Raw genomic sequence first — 24,203 nt, 5'->3', positions numbered from 1 at the left:
TTGAAAAAAATTCATCAAAAATATTTAAAAATTAAGAGATGAGTAGGAAATTGGTAAGGAAATAAGAAGAATGAAATCAGGAAAAGCAGCTGGATTAGACCAGATATATGAAGAGTAGATATATGATGTAGGTGACTTAATTGTGAGAGTGTAGAGAGGGACTGATCCATAAGTTATCCAAAGGAAGTGAAGTACCAAAGGTTTGAAAAAAATCCTCAGATTTCAATAGTACTAAAATAAGTGATCAAGACAATGTCAACAACCTTTTACTTACATACTTTTCATTTCTATAGAATTTTTATGAGAATCATCTACACATGCATTGAGGATATTAATAGAAAAAAGCAGATTTTCATAAATGATAGGCCACAGGGGACTACTTTACTATCACATAACTGACTGCAAATGGTGAAAAAGGCAAAGTTCCACTGTTTATTGTTGATTATGAAAAATTCTTTGAGTCAGGAGAACAAAATTCTCTCTTAATTTTTTTTTTCTCTAAAAATATATTTCCCATCCCATCAGAATTTTTCAAGATTCTTCGAAAGATAAAAGTAGTAATATATACACATAATTAGCTTTTTCTCTGTCAAAGGTATTTGCTACCATAGAGGATGAGATCTAGTGTAGAGTCCACATCAAAGAGGAATTTCCCATGTATATCAAAGTTCTCTAATTGTTCCTGATTGAGGAAGACCACATTTGAGCTCCTGAACACTGCAGCAACTCATGGAAGATGGTATAGTTGGCAAAGCATTAGACGTGGAGTCTACTCTCGGAAAAAGGAAACAATTTAGAACTTGCTTTGGATATTTAGTAGCTTTGCAGTTGAACTCATTTTCATCTGAAAAGAGGATTGGACTTGACTTCTAAAGTGTCTTTCTGCTCCAAATCTATGAGGCCATGAAGAAATCCATGGCTCTTAAAAATAATTTAACCATCTGTATCCTCTACCAAGTAGATCAAGAGTGTTTGTTACATGCCCACATTATTACATATATTAAAAAGATAACCCATAGTACTTGTTCGTCAATACAAATATCTGGGACAAACAGTATAAAAGAACAATGAATTGGGCTTGGACTTAAATTGGAGGAAGAAGATTGCCAATTTGATTGCCTTAAGGAAATTTTAGAGGTCCTTTGATGATCTCAAAATTTTAAAAGATCCATCCTTTTAATATCACTATATTGTCAGTACTCCAAGTCATGAAATTCTACAAAGGATTAAAAATAAGTATCAGAGAGCAAGAGAAACATGTGGTGGGTTCAAGCAGGTTGCAACATATAATAAATAAAAAAATGAGGAATTTCAAAGAACTATGGTAAAAGATATCATTCAGAAAATGTATGAGCCAAAAGGTATGAATGAAAAAGTACTTATTCAGGGATTCCTATGTAAATCATAAGAAGTTGGATTGCTCACCTGGCAACAATGAGATAACAAAGAGAGCGTCTGAATACCCTACTGCTATCCTTGTAGTTATTAGTCTAAGGCAAAGGTTCCTTGTACATTGGGTGAATGAAACTTCTGAGAGGATGTGGACAAGAGTCATACAGGATGGGTAGTTGTGGATAGATTGTAATCTTCATTCTTGGAGGAAATATTCAAATTGATGAGAATTTGATTCCTTTGAGTAGAATCTTCTCCAGAACTTCTTACAAATTCTGTATACAGAAAGTTTGGTGAGAAAGTTTGTTGAATAAATCTTGCTGAAGTAATTGGTTAGAAGGGTGTGAACTTGACTTTTTATTTGCTTTATTTGAGGAAGTCATTCCCTACATCTATCCAAAACTAGGGATTGGAATAAACAGGGTTTTATCAGATAACTTAGCTAGGTATTAAACATTTAAATTATAAAATTGAGTTCAATCAGTACTTCAATTCAGTAAACATTTATTTTTAAAAATTAAATTTAGAGAGTATTGGCTAAGCTTCTTTTTATTAAAAAACTAGCACTTGAACTTATGTTAAGTTTCTGTTATAATGGGCTTTTAAATTCATCTTTAATTTATGCTCAACTTTCTTCTCAAAGATTTAGGGTTACTTGTTATAGAATTGTTAAATGAGGAAAAAATTGATTTGCCTAATGATTTCATTTGCTAAAGAATCCAAGTAAGGCCACTTGTGATTGAAATACAATGGATAACCAGGGGAAAGCTATAAACATTAAGGATGGAAATAATTGGCAATTTAAAAACAAAAAATAAATGAGTGATAGGAAGAGGGAGTGTCAGCCCAAGGAAAGAGAATAGATATAGTAGAGAAAAGAAGGTATGGTAGTGCCATCTCCGTTGGAATCTTTATTTGGTCTAATAGCATTTTGATGATGTAAATACAGAATAATAAGAAAATAGGAAAACAAAATGTTATGGAGAGAAAATGTTTATTTTTTTTCTCAAAATTAGAAGGAAAAATAGGTGATAGGAAAAATTATGTAAGTAAAACATATTGGTTTTTTAATACCCTGAGTTAAATTCAGGAAATAGGCTTTTTTTTTTTTTTTTAAGACTTCAGAAATAAAAAATTAAAAAAAAATGTTTGTTGATGAAAGGGTAGTTTTTTTTTTTTTTTAGTCTTTTTAAGTTTATAATCACACCAATGACAGATTAAAGTTCTCTTTATTTTATTTGAAATATCTACTAAAAAAATTGGTAAAACTGAATTAAGTGGATATTTCATTTTGTCTTCTGTTTTGTCCTGACAGTTTTAGGACAGTTAGGATAAGTTATCAGTCTGTTCCTTGTTAGCTATCTTCCATTAAATCTATTTAAGTTGTTGTCCTCTAAATGGATATGGCCAAATCATAGCTTTGAGTCTTCAAAAAAAAAAAAAAAAAGAATCTGATAATTCTCTAAAGCATCAATGTCCTACTTATTTGTAAAGGGATGCATGCTTCAATTTAAATGCTTTTTCAGTTTTCTAAATATACTGAGCATTATGGTCCTTGTCTGATTTCACCACTGGGAGGAGATGGGATATACTTACTATCATCTGACCAGAGTATATGCTACCAGGGAAGGGGTAGTTGATTTGGATAAATAATAAAATGGTAGTTTGAAAAGAAAAATCTGCAGACTAACGGAGAACAAAAACTTAAATCTTGATCTTTCATGTATAACAGAACCATCCAACAGCAACTGCTTTGGATATATGTTAATACTGTGTTTGAATTGATTTGGATAAATAATAAAATGGTAGTTTGAAAAGAAAAATCTGCAGACTAACGGAGAACAAAAACTTAAATCTTGATCTTTCATGTATAACAGAACCATCCAACAGCAACTGCTTTGGATATGTGTTTATACTGTGTTTGAATTGAAGAATTGAATTGAATGAGTTTCTTCATGCTTAATAAAATTGTGAGAAAGTGTCATTATTAGCTTTTGCTTATTCAGTTCAGCTTAAATTAAAGCAGTAATACCAAGAATGCATACTTCATAGTCTTATAAATTTTCATTTTTATCAACTTAATTTAATTACTCTTTCAGTGTTTTTTCAAAGCACATTCATCTGCTGAGTTTTTTTAAATGAAAAATTCTAATAAGACAAACTTAAAAATTGAAATTTTATTTTATTTTATTTTATTTTTTTTATAAATTTTATTTTATTTAATAATAACTTCGCATTGACAGAATCCATGCCAGGATAATTTCTACACGACATTATCCCTTGCAATCACTTATGTTTCATTTTTTCCCCTCCCTCCCTCCTTCCCCCCCCCCCCCCCCCCCAGGATGGCAAGCAGTCCTATATATGCTAAACATGTTGCAGTATATCCTAGATACAATACATATTTGCAGAACCGAACAGTTCTCTTGTTGCACAGGGAGAATTGGATTCAGAAGGTAAAAATAACTCGGGAAGAAAATCAAAAATGCAAATAGTTCACATTCATTTCCCAGTATTCCTTCTTTGGGTGTAGCTGTTTCTGTCCATCATTTCTCCAATGAAACTCAGTTAAGTCTCTTTGTCAGAGAAATCCACTTCCATCAGAATACATCCTCATACAATATCGTTGTCGAAGTGTATAATGATCTCCTGGTTCTGCTCATCTCACTTAGCATCAGTCTATGTAGGTCTCTCCAAGCCTCTCTGTATTCATCCTGCTGGTCATTCCTTACAGAGCAATAATATTCCATAACATTCATATACCACAATTTACCCAGCCATTCTCCAATTGATGGGCATCCATTCATTTTCCAGTTTCTGGCCACTACAAACAGGGCTGCTACAAACATTTTGGCACATACAGGTCCCCTTCTCTTTTTTAGTATCTCTTTGGGGTATAAGCCCAATAGAAACACTGCTGGATCAAAGGGTATGCACAGTTTGATAACTTTTTGGGCATAATTCCAGATCGCTCTCCAGAATGGCTGGATTCGTTCACAACTCCACCAACAATGCATCAATGTCCCCGTTTTCCGCATCCCCTCCAACATTCATCATTGTTTTTTCCTGTCATCTTAGCCAATCTGACAGGTGTGTAGTGATATCTCAGAGTTGTCTTAATTTGCATTTCTCTGATCAATAATGATTTGGAACACTCTTTCATGTGAGTGGTAATAGTTTCAATTTCTTCATCTGAAAATTGTCTGTTCATATCCTTTGACCATTTATCAATTGGAGAATGGCTTGATTTTTTATAAATTTGAGTCAGTTCTCTATATATTTTGGAAATGAGGCCTTTATCAGAACCTTTAATTGTAAAGATGTTTTCCCAGTTTGTTACTTCCCTACTAATCTTGTTTGCATTCGTTCTGTTTGTACAAAGGCTTTTTAATTTGATATAATCAAAATTTTCTATTTTGTGATTGGTAATGGTCTCTAGTTCATCTTTGGTCACAAATTTCTTTCTCCTCCACAAGTCTGAGAGATAAACTATCCTATGTTCCTCTAATTTATTTATAATCTCGTTCTTTATGCCTAGGTCATGGACCCATTTTGATCTTATCTTGGTATGTGGTGTTAAGTGTGGGTCCTTGCCTAATTTCTGCCATACTAATTTCCAGTTATCCCAGCAGTTTTTATCAAAAAATGAAATCTTATCCCGAAATTTTATTTTTTGATAAATATAGTTACTACAAAGGAGGAAAAATATAATCTAGAAATTTTTTGTATTTTCTTTTTAGATCTTATGGAAGTGTATTTAAAGCAATACATAAGGAATCTGGTCAAGTGGTGGCAATTAAACAAGTTCCTGTTGAATCAGATCTTCAAGAAATCATCAAAGAAATTTCTATAATGCAGCAATGTGACAGGTATGATTAGAATTAAGTTTATATTTTTTTATTCTCATGATGGACAGCATGCATGTGAATAACTGACATTTGCATTATTGCATGTATGTATTTATCTTGTTAGATTCCTTGCTCTGTGAATTGTTTGGAAATAGGAGTTAAAAAAAGCATCAAAATAAAAAATCAAGAGGGGATAGGTATTTGAAGTTGATTTTAGAACACTTGAGTCTCTTTTAAAAATAGAAATGGCATCTCACATAAGGGTCTTTGGTGATGGAAATTTTTCATTCGTAAGAGGCATGTTTTTTGTTATTTGCTAAGCTCTTTTGTTTTGGGAATATACATTTTACATTAACTTTTATCTATAAGGGAATGAAAACAGAAGACAAATGAAAGAATGGTGTTGCCTTTGATAGAAATAGGAAAGTTTGGAAAAGGATGGGTTTGGGGAAAGGGAAAAGATAATTTGTTCAATTCTAAATATATCAAATTTGAGATCTTTGGTTATCTATTTTGAAATGTCTAATAGCTAGGTGATACTGCTGAAGCTCAGAGGGAGTATTAGTTATATTAAATCCTAGTTTCTCCTCTGAGATTTAATGGAGCTCTGTGAATATCTAAACCCATGCTATCCAATGAAGTCATCAAGAGAAGTAGGCCCCAGAATAGAACTTTGAGAAACATTTCAGAGAACACACACAGAGGTGTGATACTGATGATGAGTTATAAAAAGAAATTGAAAAAGAGGGGTCAGGCAAGCAGAAAGAGAAAGAGCAAAGGAGAGCACAAAATTATGAAAATCCAGAAAGGAGAGTCTATTTAGGAAGAGAGAATGTCATCAGTGTCACATGTAGCAGAGAGATCAGATAGGATGAAGACTGATAACTGACCATTAGATTTGGCAATTAAGATATCACTGGCAATTGGAAAAAACAATTTTAGTTGTTTGATGATAGTAGAAGCCAGATTGTAAAGGATTAAGAAGTAATTAAGAGAGAAGTAGTCTAGGTAATGAGTAGAGGAAATTTTTCCTAGGATTTTGCCAGGAAAGGGAGGAGCGATACGAAGTGATGATTTGAAGGGATGTTAGGGAAAGTTTTTTTTTTTTTTCCTCCTGGATGGGGGAGACTTGGGTAGAAAGAGCCAGTAGAGAAAGAAAAATTGAAGGTTGGGGAGAGAGGAAGGATAATTGAAGACACAGTATACTAGAGAAGATAAGAAAGAAAGGCTGGAATTGAGTGAGTCTATGAAGCCTTGGCAAAGAGAAGTACCACCTTATTATCAAATACTGGGAGAGAACAGGAGAGAGTGAGGGATGTCAAGATGTTTGAGATGAAGAGAAGTGGAAGAGAGGAATTTACTGGAAATTTTTATTTTGGAGAAAATAATGAGGGAAAACTCCTTTTATTTTGTACCCGATTCTGACTGACAAGAAAAAATTTGGTTGTTAAATCAAAAATGGGAGAACTTTTGGAGGAAGTTTTAATTCCATCTTAGAGTTCATGACATAATGATAAAATCTTTGTACCTCTGATTATAGGAAAACTGATTTCAGTGAACTCAGAGAAAGGATAAATAGGAATGTGTAACTTAAAAAGTCAACAGAGGGGGCAACTAGGTGGTGCAGTCGGGGTAGAGCACCAACCCTGAAGTCAGGAGGACCTGAGTTCATATCTGGTCTCGGACATGTGATACCTCCTAGCTGTGTGACCCTGGGCAAGTCACTTAACCCCAATTGCCTCAGGGAAAAAAAAAGTTGTCAACAGAGGAAGTTATCTGGTCAATACCAGGTTACTTTCAAGAACAAAATTTTCATGCCCTAAAGTTAATAATTCCAATGAAGAAAATTCAGGGAAATGGTGTATGGTACTAGTAATGTTTAAAAAGTATTCAGGAGTTATAAGTTAGGACAACTAAAATGAATGCAAAAGATTTGGAAAGTCCTATGTGAATAATGCTAAAAGAAATGCTATATTGAAGCTAGTATTGTAAAAAGTGCTAATTTTGTTTCTTTATCTATTCTTATATCTTCAATTTATTTATCTTGGCTAATTGCAACAGCTAACATTTCTAGAGTAAGGTAATAATATGACAGTGAATATTATCCTTGATCTTACTGTGAAGATGTCTAGCATTTCTCCACTAGAGTAATGGTAAATTATTATTATTATTAAAAAATTATTAGATTGTTATTAATAGTGATCCATAAATGACCATATAGTGACATATGTATGTATGTATGTATGTATGTGTATATATGTGTGTGTATGTGTGTGTGGGTGTGTGTGTGTGTATGTGTGTGTGAATGACTCACACAGATCCAATTATCATCTCTAAGTGATTCCTAGACCTGTAAGTCTCAGAATCTTCTGAGGTTACATCTTGCATTACCAACTGACTATTAGACATTTTAAATTTGATATTTTATAGGCATCTTAAACCCAGCATGGCTAAAATTGAACTCACTTCAAACCTTAATGAATCTTCTTGTTTGTGTTGAAAGCACTATCCCTTCAGAATCATACTAGACTTCTTCTTCATTGTAGTCAGTCCATTCCCCATTTCCAAATTTTATTGATTTTGCCTCCAGAACATCTTTTTGCATTCATCCTGGTCTCAACACCCTTACAATCACTACTCTTTTAGTTCCTCATCATCTGGATTACCGGAATGGCTTCCTAATTGATTTCTCTATCCCAAGTTTTTTTTTTTTTTTTTTTTTTTTGGTTCCAATATGTCTTCCACACAGCTGCCCTAATATTCCCAAAGCACATGATTAAGCATGTATTGCACCTAGTCAGTAAACTGATTCTCTTTTATCTTTAGGATGAAGTACACACTCCTTTATCATTTAAAGTCTTTTATAACTTTGCTTCCCCTTAATTTTCCAGCCTTATTATGCATTATTCTCTTTGCTCTACTCGTCATTGCAGCTAAGTGGTTCTTGCTGTTTCTCATGCATATTCCATCTATCTCTTCTACCTCTTCCTTGGGTCTGGAATGCATTCATTCCTTCCTTTACCTCTTGAAATCCCCAAGCTGTTTTGACCCAGACACTTCCTTTTCATGAAGTCTTTCCTGATATCCCTGATTCTAGTGTCTTCCAACCTTTCCAATTGCATTGTATTTATCCTATTTATAGTTATATGTTTTTATGATATCTTTCCCAATAGAAAGGGTAAGAACTATTCATTTTTTAACTTGATATATTCAGCTCTAGCATAGCATCTGTGGCATAGTAATAGAGAATAAACCTATAATTTCATTGGTATTGGAAACTTTCAGAAAAGAAACTTCTTTTACAATACAGGTTTTTTCCTTTCACTGCAATATTTAGTTTTAAATTTGCTTAGAACATTTAAGAGCTAATTTTTCAGGTTATACAGCCAAAATGAGTCAGGAATGGAAAGGGAACCTTTAATCTAGATCTTCCTTCCCTTTGAAAGCGTGGAATAGATGCCCTTAAAATCTGCAAGTGGAGAGGCACACACATAGGGAATAAAATACATGTGGCCAGCTCATATCTCTGAAGCTGTAGGGTTACAAGGCTGCCGATTTTCATGCACAGTTCCTGCCTTTTATGTCACATTGTAACAGAATAGGTGCTTAATAAATAATTGTTGAATGAGTGAAACTGACTTGACCAGAGTAAGATAGTTATTTTATCTCTCCAGGGAGCCAATAACATTAAAGTACAGTGAAGTGCATAGTAATGTGAAATGTTTGATGACCCTCTGGAAAAAAAGTACATAAAATGCATATTGTTTAAATTATGACATGTAAATAAACAAATGTCTTGTTCAGTTAGACTATATCTCTATTTTGGACAGGGATTGGATATAGTCAGCGCGCATTTATTACATACCTACTCTGTTCCAGATAAGTGTGCTAAATATCAGGATGCAAAAAAAGCAACCGGTCTTTAACCAGAAATTAGAAGAGATTGGATTAGATTGTCTTTGGGAAAGTTTGCAGTGCTTTTAGTGATATCAGACTGCTTGATGTGACAGAAGTTCAGCTTTATAACACATAGTCCCTGGTAATGTTAATTAAATAATAAATTAAGGAAGATGTTATTATAATAATTAAAATTAACTCTATAGGGCAGTGGAAGGATACATTATGGGTACAAGTAAGCTTCAGTGATGCCCTGGGAACTAAAAGTGCCATAAAAAATATTAAGAATATGTGTGACAAGAAAAAGAGGCAGAGTAAGAATAGGAAATGGCATCAGTTGACCAAGTGTTGCATTGGCACCTCAAAAATTTTAAATATGCTGCAAGAATTCCTTTAATTAACTTGTTGCATAGGTCTTCTACAGAAGATTTATAGAAAAAAAATGGATAAGAATTGTGATGACATTTAACTTTTCTTTTAAAAATTTAGATGCTATGGTATTTGATGCATATAGGTTCAATGTTAATATTGCTTAATTGACTATGGTATTTTTTATCAAAATGTAGTTACCCTATTTGTTTCCTTTAATTAAATCTATTTTAGCAACAACTCAGATAAAAATTGCCTTTTGCATCATCTGAAGCATAATAAATTCTACTTGAACCCTTCATTTTAATTCTTTGTGTAGCTCACATTCTTAAATGTGTTTCTTATAAAGAACATTTTGTTGGATTGTGATTTTTAGTCTATTTTGCTTTTTGTTAAAGTAAATCCAGGAACCACACAGAAAAAAAAAACTTTTTATATGAATAAAATCAGATTTAAATGAATGGAGAAATATTAATTGCTCATGGATAGGCAGGGCCAATATAATAAAAATGATAATTTTGCCTAAAATAATTTACATATTCAATGCTATCCCAATTAAATTACAAAAAATTATTTTACTGAATTATTAAAAAAAAAACAATTCATTTGAAGAGCAAAAAGTCAAGAATATCAAAGGAATTCATGAAAAAAATATAAAGGAAAAAAGATTTAGCAGAGCCAGATCTTAAACTATATTAAAATATATAAATTTTATAAACTATCTGGTACTGGGTAAAAAATAGAAGATAGATTAATGGAACATAGTAGACATAATTTATAGCAGCAAATAAATATGGTAAAATTGTATTTGACAACAAAAAGTGTAAAGACTTAAGATTTTAGAATAAGAATTTCTTATTTTGTAAAAAAAAAATTGAGAAAACTGGAAAGCAGTATTGCAGAAATTGGTTATAAACCAATGTCTTATACCATTTACTAAGATAAATTATAAAGAGATCTATTACAAGAAAGTTTGAGGAACATGAATATATTACTCATCAGAATTATGGATAGGCAAACAACTAGGAATAAACAAGAGATAACAGAATGAAGTGTAGAATGGGTAATTTCAGTTACCTTAAAGTAAAATATTTTTGTACAAATAAAACAAATATGATCAAGATCAGAAGGAAAAAAAATTGGAACAAGATTTTACAGAGATGAATGTTGAAAATAAACAGCTTTAATAAAAAAAATTAAATCCTATAATTTTCACAAAGTCATCATGGAAATGGTGAAGTAGAGAAAAGTTAGCTCTTGATTTTCTGAATAGAGCTTGTCAGCCAGGAGACTGAATAATAAGATACCTGCATCTGTAAATAGATAGCTATAGGAAATTTTTGAACATTAACTAAAATATTACATTTCTTCCTATTTGTAGTTTTAATAATATACAGCATCTTTTATTGCATTGATTTGCCTGATCATTAAAAACAAAAGGGAAAAAAAAGTAAGTCCAGAGGAGCAGTGTGGAAATAAGTAATTTGGGGGCAGCTAGGTGGCACAATGGATAGAGCACCACCCTTGAAGTTAGGAAAACCTGAGTTCAAATTTTGCCTAAAATAATTTACATATTCAATGCTATCCCAATTAAATTACAAAAAAATTATTTTACTGAATTATTAAAAAAAAAACAATTCATTTGAAGAGCAAAAAGTAAAGAATATCAAAGGAATTCATGAAAAAAATATAAAGGAAAAAAGATTTAGCAGAGCCAGATCTTAAACTATATTAAAATATATAAATTTTATAAACTATCTGGTACTGGGTAAAAAATAGAAGATAGATTAATGGAACATAGTAGACATAATTTATAGCAGCAAATAAATATGGTAAAATTGTATTTGACAACAAAAAGTGTAAAGACTTAAGATTTTGGAATAAGAATTTCTTATTTTGTAAAAATAAAATTGAGAAAACTGGAAAGCAGTATTGCAGAAATTGGTTATAAACCAATGTCTTATACCATTTACTAAGATAAATTATAAAGAGATCTATTACAAGAAAGTTTGAGGAACATGAATATATTACTCATCAGAATTATGGATAGGCAAACAACTAGGAATAAACAAGAGATAACAGAATGAAGTGTAGAATGGGTAATTTCAGTTACCTTAAAGTAAAATATTTTTGCACAAATAAAACAAATATGATCAAGATCAGAAGGAAAAAAAATTGGAACAAGATTTTACAGAGATGAATGTTGAAAATAAACAGCTTTAATAAAAAAAATTAAATCCTATAATTTTCACAAAGTCATCATGGAAATGATGAAGTAGAGAAAAGTTAGCTCTTGATTTTCTGAATAGAGCTTGTCAGCCAGGAGACTGAATAATAAGATACCTGCATCTGTAAATAGATATCTATAGGAAATTTTTGAACATTAACTAAAATATTACATTTCTTCCTATTTGTAGTTTTAATAATATACAGCATCTTTTATTGCATTGATTTGCCTGATCATTAAAAACAAAAGGGAAAAAAAAGTAAGTCCAGAGGAGCAGTGTGGAAATAAGTAATTTGGGGGCAGCTAGGTGGCACAATGGATAGAGCACCACCCTTGAAGTTAGGAAAACCTGAGTTCAAATCTGGCCTCAGACATTTAACACTTCCTAGCTGTGTTACACCTAGGCAAGTCATTTAACCCCAATTGCCTCAGCAGAAAAAAAAAAAAAAATTGTTTATCTGATAAGTATAAATAATTTGTTTACCTGAGTACTTGAATCACTGGAAATTGATGAATATTTTGAGAAAAATCCAAGTTCAAAAAGTTGATTCCTTTGAATAGAAAATTCCTAATCCTTACCTTAGCTGTGAAAATACTGTGAAAGAATTTTGATTAGGAAAGAATTGTAATTGTCCTTAGAAGAAGCAAAGTTTCCAGGGTTACGTGGTAGCATACATGATAGTTACTGAAATTTGAGGAGATCAAGTTGTTTTAGGTAAAGGAAAAACATTTTAATTATTATCCCTTGCAGTCTGTATTTACAGGTTTTAAAGAACATAGTATTGGTATAACTTTATTTAAGAAAATCCAGTTTAAATAGAATGCATGTTTCTTAAGTCTGAGTTATTCAAGAGCATTACTTTAAAAGTTATTAATTTTCTCCTAGGCAACTGGATTTGGGGTAATTGCACCTGGATTATGTTGTGGGATATAGAATTGTGGACCCACTGGGGAGACTTTTCTTAGAGAGTAAATGATATAGCACTTGATCCAATCAGTTGTGACTTTTCTACGACTATATCAATTAAAATAATTGGCATGACTCTCCTACTAATCAGTAATTATGAACAGCAAATTAAAACCTAATTTTTCTACTTGGCATTATTTATTTCCCATTAGGAGGATGAAATTCTGCTAAGGAATTAAGAACAGAACATTTTTATAAGAAGGTGAATTAATACAAGAATAATTCATTTAAAAGTTGCCATGTTATTCACATAAACCATCAACATTTTTATATGTTACCAACAAAGCCCAGCAAGAAGAGATAGAAAGAGAAATCCTATTTAGAATAACTGTAGATAATATAAAATATTTGAGTCTGTCTGCCAAGACAGAGCCAGGAACTATAGAAACAATTACAAAACATTTTTCACACAAATACAATTAGATCTAAACAGCTGGAAAAATATCAATCACTCTTGGGTAGGCTGAACCAATATAATAGAAATGACAATTCTGTCCAAATTAATGAATTAATTATTCAGTGCCATACCAAACTGCCAAAAAATTTAACTTTTTATAAAGCTAGACAAAATTCATTTGGAAGAACAAAAGGTCAAAAATATCAAGGGGATTAATGGAGAGGTGGGAGTGGAAATGCAATGGAAGGTGGTCTAGTTGTACCAGACATAAAACTAGATTAAAAAGTGGCAGTCATCAATTACCATTTAGTACAGGTTAGGAAAGATCAGTGGAATAGGTTAGCTACACAAAATGGAATAGTCAGTGTTTGAAAAATCCACACTCCAAGTTTATGGGATTAAAAACTTACTATTTGACAAAAATTGTTGGGAAAATTGGAAAATGGTATAGTAGAAACTAGACACTGGCCAACATCTTTTTTTTTTTTTAAATAACTTTTTATTGATAGAACCCATGCCAGGGTAATTTTTTACAGCATTATCCCTTGCATTCATTTCTGTTCCGATTTTTCCCCTCCTTCCCTCCACCCCCTCCCCCAGATGGCAAGCAGTCCTTTACATGTTGAATAGGTTACAGTATATCCTAGAGACAATATATGTGTGCAGAACCGAACAGTTTTCTTGTTGCACAGGGAGAATTGAATTCAGAAGGTATAAATAACCCGGGAAGAAAAACAAAAATGCAAGCAGTTTATATTCATTTCCCAGTGTTCTTTCTTTGGGTGTAGCTGCTTCTGTCCATCTTTGATCAATGGAAACTGAATTAGCTCTCTTTATTGAAGAGATCCACTTCCATCAGAATACATCCTCAAACAGTACCGTTGTTGAGGTATATAATGATCTCCTGGTTCTGCTCATTTCACTTAGCATCAGTTCATGTAAGTTTCGCCAGTCCTCTCTGTATTCATCCTGCTGGTCATTCCTTACAGAACAATAATATTCCATAACGTTCATATACCACAATTTACTCAACCATTCTCCAATTGATGGGCATCCATTCATTTTCCAGCTTCTAGCCACTACAAACAGGGCTGCCACAAACATTTTGGCACATACAGGTCCCTTTCCCTTCTTTAGTATCTTTTTGGGGTATATAAGCCCAGTAGAAACACTGCTGGATCAAAAGGTATGCACAGTTTGATAACTTTTTGAGCATAGTTCCAAATTGCTCTCCAGAATGCTCTCCACAATTCCACCAACAATGTATCATTGTCCCTGTTTTCCCACATCCCCTCCAACATTCCCCATTATCTTTCCCTGTCACTCTAGCCAATCTGACAGGTGTGTGGTGGTATCTCAGAGTTGTCTTAATTTGCATTTCTCTGATAATAATGATTTGGAGACTGACCAACATCTGACACTCTATACCACAATAAGGTCAAAAAGGGTTAATGATTTAGTTATAAAGGGTGATGCTATAAGCAAATTAGTGGAGCATGGGATAGTCTACTTGTCATATCTGTGGAGAAGGGAGGAATTTTTGTCCAAAGAAGAATTAGAGAACATTAAATTAAAAACCAATGTAGCCAAGATTAGAAGGGAAGCAGAAAGCTAAGAAACAATTTTTATAGCCAGTGTTTTGGATAAAAGCCTCATTTCTATACTATATAGAAAACTGAGTCAAATCGATAATACAAGTAATTTCCCAATTGATAGATATATGGTCAAAGGATATGAAAAAAAAATTTCAGATAAAGAAATTAAAGGTGTTTCTAGTTATATGAAAAAACCCCCCAAATCACTATTGATTAGACATATGCAAATTAAGATAACTTTGAGGTATTACTTCACATCTCTCAGATTGGCTAAGATGACAGTAAAAGATAATAATCAATGTTGGAGGGGATGTGGAAAAGCTGGGACACATACACTTGGAGTTTTGAACTGATTCAACCATTTTGGGAGCAATTTGCAACTCGGCCTAAAGGGTTATAAAACTCTGCATATCCTTTGATCCAGCAGTATGACATGTCTGTATCCCAAAGAGATCATAAAAGAGGGGAAAGAACCCACATGTGCAAAAACGTTTGTAGCACTTCTTTTTCTAGTGGCAAGAAACTAGAAATTGAATGGATGCCCATCAGTTGGGGAATAGCTAAATAAATTAGGGTATATGAATGTAATTGAATATTATTGTTCTATAAGAAATGATAACAGGCTGGTTTCAGAAAATACTGGAAAGACTTATATGAACAGATGCAGAGTAAATTAAGTAGAATCAGGAGAACATTATACACAATAACAACAAGGTTATAGGATGATCAACTGTGATGGATTTGACTCTTTTCAACAATGTGGTGATTCAAGGCAGTTCCATTAGACTTGGGACTGGAAAATGCCAATCACATCTGAGGAAGGAACTATGGAGCCTGAATATGGATTGAAGCACAATATTTTCACCTTAATTTTTTTTTTTCTCATGGCTTTTTTTTTTTTTTTTTGGTCTGATTTTTTCTTGCACAATATGACAAATATGGAAATGTTTAAAAGAATTATACATATTTAACCTATATCAGATTGCTTGCTGATATAGCAGTTGGGGGGAAATAAGGAAGAGAGAAAATCTGGAGTATAAAGTCTTAACAAAAATGAATGTTGAATATCTTTACATGTATTTGAAAAAATAAAATACTATAGAGAAAAAAAAAATTGCCAGGTTAACTTAAATTGTAATAAAAGGTTCCAGGAGAGGATATATAATTATGAGTAATTATTTTTAAAACAATTTATATACATAACTTATTTGATATACAACATTTTCAACTTCTAGCCCTACTAAATGTGGATCACTTAAAATCATTTATAAGATGAGCCACAAACCATTCTTCTTTTAAACACATCTAATTGTGCTGTTATTCTTTTTATACAGTTATGATAGTTAACATGACTATTAGAATTATATATTCTTTTCACAAGTCTGTGCATCATTTACCTGATTATCCCCATACCATTGTAATAAATTAAAGGACTTAATACAGGAATATATAACTAGTTACAGACAGGTGGTAAGGCTAGTTCTTTGGAATCTAGAAAGGACTAAAATTCCAGGTCAAATTGCTTATACTTGTATCTCACTATAGTAACTCTGATATAGTTCAGTGTTAACTCAAAAATAATATTTTAGTTTGTTTATACTGAGCATGTAATCTGATTTTAAGAAATTTGCAATAGAAGAAGAATCAGGGACATAATTACACAGTAACTTGATGTCAATTCCAGGCAAAAGTTTTACAAATAGCCAGTTGCGTTGACCCAGGCTTAAAATTACCTAGGTGAGATATTTTCCATTTAAGAGGAAATAGCATGTTAGAGATATTGAGTCAGGAAAATACTACCTCAGCCTATGCCAAGAGGAGTTCTCCCAATCTTTCCCATGAGAATTCTACTTGCAGTTCATAGATGTCAAACTCATAAGATTATTGGCTTAATAGCATTCCTTGATGATTATATTCAGAAAAGTATCAGTTACAGTCTCCTACCTTCTTAAATAATGAGTTCCAAAATCAGTTTCAGCTCTAAATGATCACATATCCTATATAACAAGTATTGTCTCTCACATTGGTAACAGTAAGAGATTCATCATGAAAAAGTACAGTTTATCTTGCTAAAACTAGTACTCATGGTAAGTAGATGTTTTTTCATCCCTATGTTCAACATCACACAAATGATTTTGCTTTAAGATACTTAGTAGCAAATAACAAGACTTGAGATAGAATGTATAAATATAATAACCCCAAATAATATACAGAGAATAATGTATAGGAAACATTGTGTATAGTAAAACAGGTTCAGTTATTAATCATGTTCAAGTGAACATAAACAGATTACTGTTCTCAGAATCCCTTTAAACAATGGGAACAACTTTAAGGTGACTCTTAAGTAGTTTGCATGCATTTCAGGAAGTGTGCTACACACAGATTCTAATCCCAAATTAAATAGCAAACATAAGAAAAATCAGATTTCTCATTAAAATAACACATTAGCTATTAATTTATTACTATTCATTAACATAACTGAACTGAAATTATATACCTTAAAACAAACAAAAAAGGTTCCTGACTAACCTCACAACTTAATAAAATATCTTTGTTTCACAAGCTTCTCTACTTTTGTCTAATTTTGCTTCTATCATTTTGAAAGGATGGACTACTTTAGGAACTGCATCTTATACATACGACAATTTGAAGAATTAATTTAACATTTGCATGGACCATGAAATGACTATAAATTTGGATCAGAAGATCAAGATCTTTCCTACTTACAGTTTATTACAGTAATTCAGATGCCTTAGATGTCTATTATTATTATTATGTCTAATAAGGAATACTACTTTTTTTCTACCCATAATAGAAATTTGCTTTGACAGTTACAAGCAGGGACATGGTTCTAAAGCATCAAAACTAGTCCTCAGTGGCTATACCATTACTGAGGAGCTTAGCATATGGAATCAGGTGGACAGATTTCTTTTATGGGAAAATAAATTAGAGTCTAACTTTAGTCTTCCCAAGGGTAACCTCTACTTTTCCCCAAGGGATAGATATTCATTAATCTTGGGTTTCAGATATCATTTCCATTTTGCTTTTGACTACTGCTGTTTTTCTTAAAGCACTCATTTAAAGTTGATCCAAGGACACAACAAACCTAAAAATGAAACTCAGAAACAATATTCAGGGTCTCACAAAAGCTCTCTCCTCAAACAATAAAATCTTACTAATCACAGTGGGACTGGATACAATTGTTATCTATACCTCAACTTCTTGAATTATAGTTTGTAATCCTGTATGGGATCTTGAAACTGAATATGGGAGTCATAAAATTATGATTTATTATCAGTAAATGTTTGATTTGTATACTTATTCTATACCCAGGATCACATAAAAATTTCTTTGGTGAAAAGGGGTACAAGTGAAAATGTTTAAGAAGCTCTGATCGATATCATTAAATTATTGAAACAAATTGGCTCACAAAATTTATCGGGCCTTCTAAACATTTCACAAAAGATATTTACTTAAACAGGCATACAAAAGATTTTTTTTTACTTAAACATTCCTTTCTAAAAGTATTTTTCTTTCTTAAAAAGAGCTTTAAAATTTATTGGGATGTTAAAAAAATCAGCATCCAGTAAAAAAAAGGAAGTCATTAGAATCTGATGAAGTAAATTAGTTGGAAATCTCTTAAGTTTACAGATATCTCTTATTCAACCTCAAATCAAAAATAAAAAAATGGAATTTATCAAAATTTAGTTGGTATAAAATATCTCTAAGTATCATAAATAAATCCTGAAAGTACTGTAGCAGTTTATTAATTACCACTCTTTTCTAGTCAAAAACTGTTTTTGATGGGGAGGAGATTCAGTTTTTCTGAGTGAAGCAATATCTATATACATATGTATATACACATACATACATATCCAACTAAAGTAGCCTTATAACAATAACAATTTAGCAGGCCTTTAAAAATTTATTCAATATCTTTTTCTTCCTTTTGTCTTCTCCTAAAGTATGAATTCATCCTGGTATAAAATATATCACTAGAAATCAAGAAAATAATTATATTCTGAAATCCCACATAAATAGTGAAGATGTGATAGTTCACTTAAACCACTAGAAAAACAGTATTGCCAATTGCTATAATTTTTTTTTGTTATTTTCAATAACAGTTAATATTAAATAATATTTGCCCTTTATAATCTTGTGATCCTCAACAATGACTCAAAGAGGCCATTATCCCTTTACAGAATAGACACAAGGTAACTTGCTTGGCATCATACAGCTAATTTCTTAATGCCAGGTAACAAATGTTTTATTTTAGGTTCAAATTTACCATAATTGTTGATTAGAAAACATACTGAAAACACATTGGGATCTCCTTCAGGATAGATTTTGGCTTATATCAAATCAAATCCAGATTTATAATCTCTAATGGTAACATTTTAACTTCTAAGACTCAATACTCAACATTTCAAAAGGAAAAAAAAATGCCTCAGTATGTATAATAGGTGTTGACAGTTCCCAGGTCTCATATAACCTTTCTCCCTACTTTGTTGAAGAGCTATATATATTATCAGTCCTCTGCCTCTTTATCTGTTTTTGAGACTCATCATATAAGGGGCTGGCCTAAGTATTCAGCCTTCATTTTCCAGTCTAGTTACATACTTAGAAATTTTTTACAATTTACAAAGATTTTAGGTTACCTTATGCTGGTGTAAAACATAAGATTCTAGGCTGCTTTTGGCTCAGGCAGATAGCGCTAACAGTTTCTTGCAAAGTGTGGCTAATTTTCCCAGGCAGAGAAGCTTTGACAGAAAGAATTAATTAAATGATTCCCAGTTTGAACAGTATCATAGGGGTCCTCAAACTACTGCCCACAGGCCAGATACGGCAGCTGAGGACGATTATCCTCCTCACCCAGGGCTATGAAGTTTCTTTATTTAAAGGCCCACAAAACAAAGTTTTTGTTTTTACTATAGTCCGGCCTTCCAACAGTCTGAGGGACAGTGAACTGATCCTCTATTTAAAAAGTTTGAGGACCCCTGGTAGGGAAACATCTAAGATCCTATATAATAATCACAGATCACAATGACCAGTATCTTTCCCCCCATATTCAATATTTGTGTAGTGATAGATTTAGTATGGGCTTCTTTCAGATTTCTCCTGTTTATTAATCAGCTGTTTATTTGATTTCACTCTTAGACAAAATGGCTAAATACTAATTTTTTTCTTTATAACATGTTTACTTCAGTCTTTTAACAATTAGATCCATAACCTAAAGGAAATTAAAGAGCAATTTTTCCTAACACAATGAATAATCAAATTAATGTTAGGCACTTAAAAAAAATAACATATTAAATCATATAGCTGGACTAACTTAGTTTACAAATAAACTTCTTGAATCATATAGTATAATAATAACAGTAATGATGATGATGATAAAATAACTTCACTTAAAATGAAGCCTCAACTAATTCCATCACATCTAGACCTATTTTCCAAATAATATAATGGAGCACCTTAATTTGTAATTTGAAAAATTTTGCATTATACTTTAATCTTTATTCCAAGCACTTCATATTATGGATTCACTATTTTCAGCTGACCCACTGTCAAAGACTTTAAAAGTGAGGTATATAAGAAATTTTAATTTTACACTCAAGAACACATTGCTCAGTGTTACAAAATTTTTCATTCTAAATCTATCTGCTTTCAGAAAATCAAACTTATCTATACCTGTTTAGTAAGTTTCAACCATCTGGAACAAGAGGGACCTGGAGCATGTGGCCTTTGTCCTCCATTTTTATTCTCAAGCCTGTTAATAGCTTACTTAATGCATTATGCTGCATAAAAATTTTTTTTCCAAGTAAAATGTCATATTCACCCTCCTTTCTATCCTGCTACTCTTCATCTTTTAGAATCTTAATTGTTAACATTTAATATAAAAATCAAGAGAACTGTTATTTCTTTTACATCTTTCAACAATATTATAAAAACAGCTTTTGGGCAGCTACCTGGCTCAGTGGATAGAGCATCAGCCCTGAAGTCAGAAGGACCCGAGTTCAAATCTGTTCTCAGATACTTAACACTTCCTAGCTGTGTGACTCATTTAGCTGGGCAAGTCACTTAAACCCAATTGCCTCAGCCAAAAAAAAAAAAATTTCTAAAAACAGTTTTTACAATGGTAATATACATTTAAAACATAAATTATTGAAATTTAAAGTTATTGCTTTTAAGGCTATGGTAGAAAAGCCCTAAATTTAAGTGTCTTGAAGGAAAAAAAAATACCTTATTTTTGCAGTTTTAAACTGAAGAAAAAACAGTCCCCTAGATTTAATTTAAACAATCTACAAACATTAGCTTTGGAATCTAAACTTGGAAGTGACCAAAAAATTCCCTATTGCCCAAGTGACTTTGAGTGGGTACTTAATTAACCTCATTTGACTTTCAGACTTTGACTTTTATATACTGGGGAAAGTTTCCCCTTCCCTTTCTGTCTTCTGATTTTCTCTTTCAAACTCTAAACACAGATAGCCTGGGAGAGTCTCTGTTTTTTCATTCTCTCCCCTTCACCTTAGTAAATATGTGCCATATTCTAAAGACAGACAAAATAGATAAGATAAAAATATACAGAAACTAAAGTGAAGATGTTAAAAATTACATTCCTAGTCTAGAAACCCTTCTATTCTGCTCAAGGCAATTTTTTTACTTTTTTAGATCTAGGTACCTGAAAAATTGCTCCCCAGGACTAGTAGATTTTATGAGAGCTGGTCCTTTCAGCTGACTTGTTTTCTTTATGAAACTACCTGTAAGAAGCTTATAGTCATTCCTACTTCATATAATAGGGTTGAGGTCCCCAGGCCATGGACCCCAAAATGAACTCTGGACTTCCCAACAACTATTTATTCCTTCCAGAGATCATCTAGGGAAAAACCCAACAAAGCCCTCTCTGCAGTCTTTCCACAATTTTCGGGCATCTCAGTTTACCCTTCCCCCAAGCCTGATTTGACAAGGCTCATAGACCTTACCTAATTCTATTTTCTGTATTGAGTTGATGAGAGCAAATGTTCAGAGAGCTGTTGAAGCATCAAAAACAGATTGATATAGAATGTATAATTTATTTAACTAAATGTTTTTTTTTTTTTTTTTTTTTACTGGCAATTAGATCATAGCTATATTTCCATGTTAGGCCCAAGATACTGAAAGGTTTTTTTGGTATTGAATTTTAATATTCATTATGAACCAGAGTGCAGAGTCTGATTCCTTCATGAAATTGCTGTAACTTGCTGCTCTGTGGACTTTATGCCCTGGTTATATCCCCATACTTCTGTCACAGATTGATTTTAAAAATTGGCTTTTTCCCATCTAAGCCCTCTCCAAAATTTGAGAAATTAGTTAAAAAAAAAAGCATTTGTGGTTTCCTCACAATAGGCACAGGCATATGCTTTATTGTGCTTCACAGATAGTGCATTTTTTTTTTTTTTTGTTTTGTTCTGTTTTTACATATTGAAGTTTTGTGGCAACACTGGGTCAAGCAAGTCTATAGGGGCCATTTTCCCTACATCAAGTGCTTACTTCATCAGTATCTGTCACATTTTGATAATTCTTGCCATATTTCAGACTTGTACATTATTGTTTTATCTGTTATAGTTAACCTATGATTAGTGATCTTTAATTTTATGACTATAATTGTTTTGGGGTGCTACAAACCATGCCATTATAAGACAGTTAGCTTAATTGTTAAATGTTGTGTTCTGATTGCTCCACAAACCTGCTGTTCTCTCTCTCTTCCCTTCCCCGCCCCTTTCTTCTCCCTCCCTGTCTCTCTCCCTTCCCTCTCCCTTTTCCTCCCTTTCTCCTTTCTTTCCTCTCCTCCTCCTTTTCTCCTCCCTTTTCCCTCCCTCTCCCTCTCTTCTCCTCTTCTCCTTATCCCTTCTTTCTCTCTTTCTCCCCCCCTCCTGAGTATTTAAGTGAAATGAAGAATCAATTGATGATTCATTGCTATCTTAAGAAATTGCCACAGCCATTACAACCTTCAGCAACCATCATCTTATCTGTCAGCAACCATCTACATTGAGATAAGATCTTCCACAGCAAAAATATTATGACTTGCTGAAGGCTCAGATGATATTTAGTCTTTCCCTTTTGCAGTAAAATATTTTTAAATTAAAGTATGTACATTTTTTAGACATAATATTATTTCATACTTAATAGACTATGGTATAGTATAATTATAACAAATTTGCTCTGGAAACCAAAAGATTTATGTGACTTGCTTTATTGTGGTGGTCTAAAATTGAACCTGTAATAAATCTAAGTTATGCCTACATATGAGAAAGTCATGTGACAAACATAATGATAATAGTCCAGGTACATTGTATGAATTGAGCTTTGAATACTAGATCAATAAGCATACAAAGGATGAAGGGTACCTTGGCAAGCTAGAAACTCCTTTTTCAAAGTCCGTTTCTCATTTCTCATTGTTCCACAGAAGTGACTTTAGATTCTGTGCCAGTGGAGTGTAAGCCATGGTAGATTGTCCATGCCAGAAAACTTTTGAGTATGATTCCAGCAACAGATGAAACAAGATCATGAGACAAAGAACAGTACAAATTAACTGTTTTTTGTGGCCTGCCGTTTCTGTAGTGATGATTGGCAGAATGGGGAAAAAGGAACAGAGTCAAAACAAGCATTTATTATGACAAAAAAATATTAAGTTTTTACCATGTACCAGACATTCTGCAAAGTAGCAAAGGATATACAGAAAGAAAGACAACCCCTGCCTTCAAGAATCTTATATTCTTTTTTTTTTGGGGGGGAGGGCTTTTTGTTGAGGCAATTGGGGTTAAGTGACTTGCCGAGGTCACTTAGCTAGGAAGTGTTAAGTGTCTGAGGCCAAATTTGAACTCACTGACTTCACTGCGCCACCTAGCTGTCCCAAGAATCTTATATTCTATCATCTGAAGGGGGAGTTACCTACTTGCGGAATAGTGGTGAAGTTTGGAGATTGAAAGATGGCTTCTCTGGGGCGTTCCTCAAAATGGAAATTTCCAGGAAATTCATTGATAGGAGAGAAGGATGAGGTGTGGTAGAAGGAGAAGGAAGTTGAAACAGAAGGACTAAAAATCTGAAGAAGGAAGTTTGGCATGGTCCTGGTGGCCCAATTCAGTGGGGGAAATCATTGGGAGAAGGAGATAGCAGGAACAGAGAAGAGAAGACAATTGACATGTGAACTTATTTTAGAAGAAACAAATTTGTTTTATTTTATATGTATAACTATTTTCAAGCTTTAAAGAAAATAATTTTATTTTCTTGGTTTCCCCCTCTAGTCTGCCATTAGTCTCACCTCTCTTTCCTGAGAGCCATTCTTTATTATAAAGAGTATGAAAAAGGGGAAAGAAAATGAAGAAGGGGGAAAAATAATTCAACATATTAAAAAACTGATGTTTTATGCAGTTGTTAGGAAACCCTACATGTTGCAATGTTGCAATGTCTAATTGCTGTGAGGATTGTCTTGTTTAGTATGGGGGTATTTTTGTGTGTTTTGAAGAGAGTC

General features: G+C 32.7%; 1 protein-coding gene across 5 annotated transcripts in view; it reads left to right on the top strand.

Moving 5' to 3' along the window:
- Positions 1 to 24,203, top strand: part of STK3 (serine/threonine kinase 3) — a 539,323-nt gene that overhangs the window by 61,120 nt on the left and 454,000 nt on the right. For all 5 annotated transcript variants that reach the window (XM_051970911.1, XM_051970912.1, XM_051970913.1 and 2 more), the window contains one exon: positions 5,133 to 5,261. In XM_051970911.1, the coding sequence (XP_051826871.1) occupies positions 5,133 to 5,261 (129 nt within the window). The remainder of the gene's footprint in view (positions 1 to 5,132; positions 5,262 to 24,203) is intronic.

Source organism: Antechinus flavipes, chromosome 1 (genome assembly GCF_016432865.1).
Source record: "Antechinus flavipes isolate AdamAnt ecotype Samford, QLD, Australia chromosome 1, AdamAnt_v2, whole genome shotgun sequence".
NCBI classification, from domain to species: domain Eukaryota; kingdom Metazoa; phylum Chordata; class Mammalia; order Dasyuromorphia; family Dasyuridae; genus Antechinus; species Antechinus flavipes.
Note: the sequence above shows the minus strand (reverse complement) of the source record. Positions and strands in the feature narration are given on the sequence as shown.